The 10,515-nt window shown below is 30.2% G+C and overlaps 1 protein-coding gene across 3 annotated transcripts in view; it reads left to right on the plus strand.

Annotated features, from left to right (window-relative positions):
- efna1 (ephrin A1) overlaps positions 1-10,515 on the plus strand; it is a 44,628-nt gene that overhangs the window by 23,199 nt on the left and 10,914 nt on the right. The window contains exon 1 of one of the 3 annotated variants that reach the window (XM_062964999.1): positions 4,037-4,255. The exons of the other annotated variants lie outside the window; for them this stretch is intronic. Within the exon in view, the coding sequence (XP_062821069.1) occupies positions 4,146-4,255 (110 nt within the window). The 5' untranslated portion in view covers positions 4,037-4,145. Of the gene's footprint in view, positions 1-4,036; positions 4,256-10,515 lie in introns of those variants that run through there. 3 annotated transcript variants of the gene reach the window in all.

Raw genomic sequence — 10,515 nt, forward strand, 5'->3', positions numbered from 1 at the left:
AGACATTGACAAAATCACAATCTGCCAACTGCAAAAGGCCACCTGACTGGGATCCAAAAATACATCACACAGTCCTAGACACTTGGGAAGAGTTCAACTTGTGATTTTGTGATACGAAATCCAGCATGTCTATCTTGTTTGCTGTATCATAATAAAATAATAATAAAATAATAATAATAATAATAATAATAATAATAACTGGATATCACACAGTTTTATTATGTACTGTGTGTTCCCAAAGGCTGTGGCCTCCTGTTATTGCAATGGGGGAGATATTGGGGTGGGTGGGGGGCTGCATGCCCTCATTGTCCCCCATGGAGGGGCCCCTGACCCCAACTGACCCTTTAAAACAGCATGAAAGCCCCACAAAAGGCCTTTGGGAGAGTTGCTGCAAGTTAGCCCTTGCCCGGCAGATTCTTATCTCAAAGGGATTGGCATCAGGCTCCGGGCGGAAAAGGCTGTTTTCCTTGCAAGAGACTCCAAAACATGTGCATTTGACAATCATTGCAGGCTGGGTGGGCCATCTGTCAGGAGGGATCGGGTTGTGCCGGCTTTTGAGGCAGAAAAGGCCTGGGCTGGATGGCCCTTGGGGGTCCCTTCCAAGTCTCGGATTGTATTATTATTATTATTTTATTATGACACAGCAAACAAGGTAGACATGCTGGATTTCGTATCACAAAATCACAAGTCGAACACTTCCCAAGTGTCTAGGACTGTGCGATGTATTATTATTATTATTATTATTATTATTATTATTATTATTATTATTATTATTATTATTATTGTATGACACAGCAAACAACAGAGATATGGTGGATCACAAAATCACAAGTCAAACACTTCCCAAGTGTCTAGGACTGTGTGATGTATTTTCGGATGACGCATGCAGATCCCAGTAGGGTGGCCTTTTGCAGTTGGCAGATCGTAATTTTGTCAATGTCTATTGTTATTATTATTATTATTATTATTAATGCATCATTATTGTTGTGGTTGGACTGGATGCCTTTTAGGGCTCCCTTCCAACTCTATAATTCTATTATTATTATTATTATTATTATTATTATTATTATTATTATTGAATTATTATTATTGTGGTTGGACTGGATGACCTGTAGGGCTCCCCTCCAACTCTAGGATTCCATTATTATTATTATTATTATTATTATTATTATTATTATTATTATTATTGTGGTTGGACTGGATGACCTGTAGGGCTCCCCTCCAACTCTAGGATTCCATTATTATTATTATTATTATTATTATTATTATTATTATTATTATTATTATTATTATTGTGGTTGGACTGGATGACCTGTAGGGCTCCCCTCCAACTCTAGGATTCCATTATTATTATTATTATTATTATTATTATTATTATTATTATTATTATTATTATTATTTTATTGTATGACACAGCAAACAAGATAGAATGCTGGATTTATTATTATTATTATTATTATTATTATTATTATTATTATTATTATTATTATTGTGGTTGGACTGGATGACCTGTAGGGCTCCCCTCCAACTCTAGGATTCCATTATTATTATTATTATTATTATTATTATTATTATTATTATTATTATTATTATTGTGGTTGGACTGGATGACCTGTAGGGCTCCCCTCCAACTCTAGGATTCCATTATTATTATTATTATTATTATTATTATTATTATTATTATTATTATTGTGGTTGGACTGGATGACCTGTAGGGCTCCCCTCCAACTCTAGGATTCCATTATTATTATTATTATTATTATTATTATTATTATTATTATTATTATTATTATTATTATTGTGGTTGGACTGGATGACCTGTAGGGCTCCCCTCCAACTCTAGGATTCCATTATTATTATTATTATTATTATTATTATTATTATTATTATTATTATTATTATTATTGTGGTTGGACTGGATGACCTGTAGGGCTCCCCTCCAACTCTAGGATTCCATTATTATTATTATTATTATTATTATTATTATTATTATTATTATTATTATTGTGGTTGGACTGGATGACCTGTAGGGCTCCCCTCCAACTCTAGGATTCCATTATTATTATTATTATTATTATTATTATTATTATTATTATTATTATTATTATTATTATTGTGGTTGGACTGGATGACCTGTAGGGCTCCCCTCCAACTCTAGGATTCCATTATTATTATTATTATTATTATTATTATTATTATTATTATTATTATTGTGGTTGGACTGGATGACCTGTAGGGCTCCCCTCCAACTCTAGGATTCCATTATTATTATTATTATTATTATTATTATTATTATTATTATTATTATTATTGTGGTTGGACTGGATGACCTGTAGGGCTCCCCTCCAACTCTAGGATTCCATTATTATTATTATTATTATTATTATTATTATTATTATTATTATTATTATTATTGTGGTTGGACTGGATGACCTGTAGGGCTCCCCTCCAACTCTAGGATTCCATTATTATTATTATTATTATTATTATTATTATTATTATTATTATTATTATTATTGTGGTTGGACTGGATGACCTGTAGGGCTCCCCTCCAACTCTAGGATTCCATTATTATTATTATTATTATTATTATTATTATTATTATTATTATTATTATTATTATTGTGGTTGGACTGGATGACCTGTAGGGCTCCCCTCCAACTCTAGGATTCCATTATTATTATTATTATTATTATTATTATTATTATTATTATTATTATTATTATTGTGGTTGGACTGGATGACCTGTAGGGCTCCCCTCCAACTCTAGGATTCCATTATTATTATTATTATTATTATTATTATTATTATTATTATTATTATTATTATTGTGGTTGGACTGGATGACCTGTAGGGCTCCCCTCCAACTCTAGGATTCCATTATTATTATTATTATTATTATTATTATTATTATTATTATTATTATTATTATTATTATTGTGGTTGGACTGGATGACCTGTAGGGCTCCCCTCCAACTCTAGGATTCCATTATTATTATTATTATTATTATTATTATTATTATTATTATTATTATTATTGTGGTTGGACTGGATGACCTGTAGGGCTCCCCTCCAACTCTAGGATTCCATTATTATTATTATTATTATTATTATTATTATTATTATTATTATTTTATTGTATGACACAGCAAACAAGATAGAATGCTGGATTTATTATTATTATTATTATTATTATTATTATTATTATTAGTGTGGTTGTATTAGATGAGCTTTAGGGGTCCCTTCCAACTGTATTATTATTATTATTATTATTATTATTATTATTATTATTATTATTATTATTTTATTGTATGACACAGCAAACAAGATAGACATGCTGGATTTATTATTATTATTATTATTATTATTATTATTATTATGTATTGGATGTGCTTTAAGGGTCCCTTCCAATATTATTATTATTATTATTATTATTATTATTATTATTATTATTATTATTATTAGTGTGGTTGTATTGGATGTGCTTTAAGGGTCCCTTCCAACTGTATTATTATTATTATTATTATTATTATTATTATTATTATTATTATTATTATTATTATTATTTTATTGTATGACACAGCAAACAAGATAGACATGCTGGATTTATTATTATTATTATTATTATTATTATTATTATTATTATGTATTGGATGTGCTTTAAGGGTCCCTTCCAATATTATTATTATTATTATTATTATTATTATTATTATTATTATTATTAGTGTGGTTGTATTGGATGTGCTTTAAGGGTCCCTTCCAACTGTATTATTATTATTATTATTATTATTATTATTATTATTATTTTATTGTATGACACAGCAAACAAGATAGAATGCTGGATTTATTATTATTATTATTATTATTATTATTATTATTATTATTATTATTATTATTATGTAATATGATGATGTAGGTCCCTTTCCCGAGCAACTCTTAGCCTATGGGAAAGTTTTGATTTGTTGGGGGCGTGCCTTCCTTCCCGCCTTGGCCCCGCCCCTCACCGGGAGGCCCCGCCCCCCGCGCTCCCTTTTAAAGCCTCCTCCCCTTCGGAAGAGGAGAGAAAGAGAGAGAGAGTGTGCGGCCGAGCAGCCTTTGCTTTCGCCCATTGCCTTGGCTTTTGTTTTTCCTCCCCATTGATCCCTATGGCGCTGCCTTTGCCCCTGTTTTGGGGGGCCCTGGTGGGGCTCTGGCTCCGGTTGGGGGGCTCTTCGGCCGAGAGGCACCTCGTCTTCTGGAACAGCAGCAACCCCAAGTAAGTCCATGGAAAGAAAGGAAAGGAAAGAAAAGAAGGAGGGAATGTGGGAATGGAGGAGGGCAAGGAAAAAAGATCAGGAAAACTCTTTGCAACAAATGGGTGGTTGCCTTTTGCAACAAGTTAGCCAAACTTGCAAAAAGTTTTCTTTTTTTTCCCAGGTTGCAATGGGAAGGGGAGTTTGCAAAATAAATAAATAAATAAAAATAAAAATAAATAAAATAAGATTTACTTTTTTCTTAAAGGGACAGCAGCTCTTTTTCTCTCTCTCTCTCTCTCCTTGCAATGCTTTTTCAAGTGCAAGCTCTTTTATTTTATTTTATTTTTGCAAAAGGGTCTCCCTTTGCTCTGGTGGACCCGTAAAGGTCACCTAGTCCAACCACAATAATAATAATAATAATAATGCATTAATAATAATAATAATGCATTAATAATAATAATAATAATAATAGAATCCTAGATTTGGAAGGGATCCCAAGGGCCATTCAGGAATAATAATAATAATAATAATAATAATAATAATAATAATAATAATAATAGAATTATAGAGGGGACCATAAAGGTCACCTAGTCCAACCACAATAATAATAATAATAATAATAATAATAATGATGATGATGATGCAATAGTAATAATAATAATAATAATAACAGAATCCTAGATTTGGAAGGGATCCCAAGGGCGATTCAGGAATAATAATAATAATAATAATAATAATAATAGAATTATAGAGGGGACCCGTAAAGGTCACCTAGTCCAACCACAATAATAATAATAATAATAATAATAATAATAATAATAATGCAATAATAATAATAATAATAACAGAATCCTAGATTTGGAAGGGATCCCAAGGGCGATTCAGGAATAATAATAATAATAATAATAATAATAATAATAATAGAATTATAGAGGGGACCCGTAAAGGTCACCTAGTCCAACCACAATAATAATAATAATAATGCATTAATAATAATAATAATAGAATCCTAGATTTGGAAGGGATCCCAAGGGCCATTCAGGAATAATAATAATAATAATAATAATAATAATAATAGAATTATAGAGGGGACCCGTAAAGGTCACCTAGTCCAACCACAATAATAATAATAATAATAATAATAATAATAATAATAATGCAATAATAATAATAATAATAACAGAATCCTAGATTTGGAAGGGATCCCAAGGGCGATTCAGGAATAATAATAATAATAATAATAATAATAATAATAATAGAATTATAGAGGGGACCCGTAAAGGTCACCTAGTCCAACCACAATAATAATAATAATAATGCATTAATAATAATAATAATAGAATCCTAGATTTGGAAGGGATCCCAAGGGCCATTCAGGAATAATAATAATAATAATAATAATAATAATAGAATTATAGAGGGGACCCGTAAAGGTCACCTAGTCCAACCACAATAATAATAATAGGATATTATTATTGTTGTTATTATTATTATTATTATTATTATTATTATTATTATTATTATTATTGTGGTTGGACTAGATGACCTTTAGGGGTCCCTTCCACATCTATAATTCCATTATTATTATTATTATTATTATTATTATTATTATTATTATTATTATTAGTGTGGTTGTATTGGATGAGCTTTAGGGATCCCTTCCAATTCCAGAAGTCTATTATTATTATTATTATTATTATTATTATTATTATTATTATTGCATTATTATTATTATTATTGTGGTTGGACCAGATGACCTTTAGGGATCCCTTACACATCTATAATTCCATTATTATTATTATTATTATTACATTATTATTGTAGTTGGACTAGATGACCTTTAGTAATCCCAAATCTATTTAATTCCATTATTATTATTATTATTATTATTATTAATGCATTATTATTGAGGTTGGACTATATAACCTTTAGGGGTCCCTTCCAACTCTATTATTATTATTATTATTATTATTATTATTATTATTATTATTATTATTGTGGTTGGACTAGATGACTTTTAGGCTGACTATGATTCTATGATGATGATGATAATTACTAGTAGGAATAATAATAGGGTTGGACTAGATGGCCTCTGGGATCTCTTCCGGCTCTATATTTCAGTGATGATGATGATGATGATGATGATGATGATGATGATGATGATGATGATGATAATAGGGTTGGACTGGATCGTCTCTGGGGTCTCCTTCCGTTGTATATTTCGGTAATAATAATGATGATGTTGGGCTGACTATGATTCTATGATGATAATACTACTAGTAGTAATAATAATAGGGTTGGACTAGATGGCCTCTGGGATCTCTTCCGGCTCTATATTTTGATAGTACAGTAGAGTCTCACTTATCCAACATAAACGGGCCAACAGAATGATGGATAAGCAAATATGTTGGACAATAAGGAGGCATTGAGGAAAAGCCTATTAAACGTCATATTAGGTTATAATTTTACAAATGAAGCACCAAAACATCATTTAGGACAAAAAATTTGGCAGAAAAAAAGTAGTTCAATACGCAGTAATGCTATGTAGTAATTACTGTATTTACGAATTTAGCATCAAAATATCACGATATATTGAAAACATTGACTACAAAAATGTGTTGGATAATCCAGAACGTTGGATAAGCGAGTGTTGGATAAGTGAGACTCTACTGTAATAGAGTTGGACTGGATCGTCTCAGGGGTCTCCTTCCATTATATATTTTGATGATGATGATAATAATAATAATAATAATAATGATGATGATGATGATGTTGGGCTGACTGATTCTGTGATTATAATACTAGTAGTAGTAATAATAGGGCAGACTAGATGGCCTCTGGGGTCTCTTCCGGCTCTATATTTTGATAATAGTAGTAGTACTAATAATAATAATAATAATAATAATAATAATAATAATAATAATAATAATAATAATAGGGTTGGACTAGATGGCCTCTGGGATCTCTTCCGGCTCTATATTTCGACGACGACGATGATGATAATAATAGGGTTGGACTGGATGGTCTCTGTGGTCTCCTTCTATATTTCGATAATAATAATATTATAATAATGATGATGTTGGGCTGACTATGATTCTATAATACTAATAGTAGTAGTAATAATAATAGGGCGGAGAAGAAGTCGTCTGGCGTCTCTTCCGGCTCTATATTTTGATAGTAGTAGTAGTAGTAATGTTGGGTTGACTATGATTCTATGATGATGATAATACTACTACTACTAGTAGTAGTAATAATAATAATAATAATAATAATAATAATAATAATATAATAATAGGGTTGGACTAGATGGCCTCTGGGATCTCTTCCGGCTCTATATTTTGATAGTAGTAGTAGTGGTAGTAGTAATAATAATGTTGGGCTGACTATGATTCTATGATGATGATAATACTACTAGTAGTAATAATAATAATAATAGGGTTGGACTAGATGGCCTCTGGGGTCTCTTCCGGCTCTGTATTTCGATAGTAGTAGTAGTAGTAGTAGTAATAATAATAATAATAATAATAATGTTGGGCTGACTGTGATTCTATGATGATGATAATACTACTAGTAGTAATAATAATAGGGTTGGACTACATGGCCTCTGGGGTCTCTTCCGGCTCTCTATTCGATAATAGTAGTAGTAGTAGTGTTGGGTTGACTATGATTCTATGATGATGATAATACTACTAGTAGTAATAATAATAGGGTTGGACTAGATGGCCTCTGGGGTCTCTTCCGGCTCTATATTTTGGTAGTAGTAGTAGTAATAATAATAATAATAATAATAATAATAATAATAATAATAATGTTGGGCTGACTATGATTTTATGATTATGATAATACTACTACTAGTAATAATAATAATAATAATAATAATAATAATAATAATAATAATAATAGAGTTGGACTAGATGGCGTCTGGGTTTTTTTTTCCGTAGTAGTAGTAGTAACAATGTTGGGCTGACTATGATTCTATGATGATGATGATGATGATTATGATGATGATGATACTACTAGTATTTATTTATTTCGTGTCAAAAGCATTGGTACAGCAAATACATTTCAAATAATGGAAATAAAATAAAAAAAGAAAAGAAATCACAAGCAACTAAATAGTTTTGGACCAAAAGCGGGCAACAGCAACCGCATTGTCTGTAGCTTTAAACATACTACTACTAGTAATAATAATAGGGTTGGACTAGGTGTCCTCTGGGATCTCTTCCGGCTCTGTATTTTGATAGTAGTAGTAGTAGTAGTAGTAATGTTGGACTGACTTATGATTCTATGATGATGATACTACTAGTAGTAAAAATAATAATAGGGTTGGACTAGATGGCCTCTGGGGTCTTTTCCGGCTCTATATTTCGATAGTAGTAGTAGTAATAATGTTGGGTTGAATGGCTCCTGTGGTCTCTTCCGGCTCTATGTTTCAATGATAGTAATAGTCATAGTAATAATAACAATAATTCCAGTTGTCTCCTATGACACAGCTCCCAGTGAGGCTCTGGGTGTGTGTGTTGTTGTCACTTTAATGCCAGGCTCCGCTTGGGTGTGTTTCTTCCCGAGAGTTTTTGTTGTTGTGGCAGAAGAGACAAAGGGCCTTCTGCTCCACTTCTGGATCCGGGCCATCACTCAAAGTGTTGCGATTTATAGTGTGTTTGTGTGTAAGGATTTTTTTTGTGTGTTAGACACACTCTGGACTTTGGCTCACACTTTGGCCACACTTCACACTAAAGTAAAGAGAGGGAAAACAAAGAGAAAAGTAACTTTTGAGGAGTACAAGGATAATAATGGTTTGACTTTGAGTAGAGTCACAACAACAACAACAACAGTTTGACTTTTGGGGAGTGTGATAATAATAATAGTTTGACTTTTGGGGAGTGTGATAATAATAATCAATAATAGTTTGACTTTTGGGAAGTGTGATAATAATAATAGTTTGACTTTTGGGGTGTACAATAATAGTAATTCGACTATTAGTGAGCACGGTAACGATAATAATAATAGTTTGACTTTTAGGAAGTTCGTTAATAATATTATTATTATTTGACTATTGGTGAGCACATTAATAATAATAATAGTTTGGCATTTGGGGAGTACAGTAATAGTAGTTTAAGTATTAGTGAGTACAATAATGATAATAATAGTTTGACTTTTAGGAAGTGTGTTATTATTATTATTATTATTATTATTATTTGACTATTGGTGAGCACAGTAATAATAATAATTGTTTGACTTTTGGGGAGTACAGTAATAGTAGTTTAACTATTAGTGAGTACAGTAACAATAATAATAATAGTTTGACTTTTGGGGAGTACAGTAATAGTAGTTTAACTATTAGTGAGTACAGTAATGATAATAATAATAATAGTTTGACTTTTAGGAAGTTCGTTAATGATAATATTATCATTATCATTATTATTTGACTATTGGTGAGCACAGTAATAATAATAATAGTTTGACTATTAGGAAGTTCAATAATAGTAGTTTGACTATTAGTGAGTACAATAATGATAATAATAGTTTTGTTAATATTATTATCATTATTATTTGACTATTGGTGAGCACAATAATAATAATAGTTTGACTTTTGGGGAGTACAGTAATAGTAGTTTAACTATTAGTGAGTACAGTAATGATAATAATAATAATAGTTTGACTTTTAGGAAGTCAATCTATTATTATTATTATTATTATTTGACTTGGTGAGCACATTAATAATAATAATAATAGTTTGACTTTTAGGAAGTTCGTTAATAATAATAATTTGACTATTGGTGAGTACAGTAATAATAATAATAATGTTACTTTTGGGGAGCACAGTAATAATAATAATAATAATAATAATAATAATAATTTGACTTTCAGGAAGTTCATTAATAATAATAATAATAATAATAATAATTTGACTATTGGTGAGTACAATAATAATAATAGTTTGAGTTAGGAAGTTTGTTAACAATACTAATAATAATAGTTTGGCGTTTGGGGAGTACAATAATAGTTTGACTATTAGTGAGTACAATAACAATAATAATAGTTTTACTTTTAGGAAGTTCGTTAATAATATTATTATCATTATTATTAGACTATTGGTGAGCACAGTAATAATAATAATAGTTTGACTTTTAGGAAGTTTGTTAATAACAATAATTTGACTATTAGTGAGTACAGTAATAATAATAATAATAGTTTGACTTTTAGGAAGTTCGTTAATGATAATATTATCATTATTTTACTATTGGTGAGCACATTAATAATAATAATAGTTTGACTT

This window comes from Anolis carolinensis, unplaced genomic scaffold, assembly GCF_035594765.1.
Source record: "Anolis carolinensis isolate JA03-04 unplaced genomic scaffold, rAnoCar3.1.pri scaffold_14, whole genome shotgun sequence".
Classification (NCBI taxonomy): domain Eukaryota; kingdom Metazoa; phylum Chordata; class Lepidosauria; order Squamata; family Dactyloidae; genus Anolis; species Anolis carolinensis.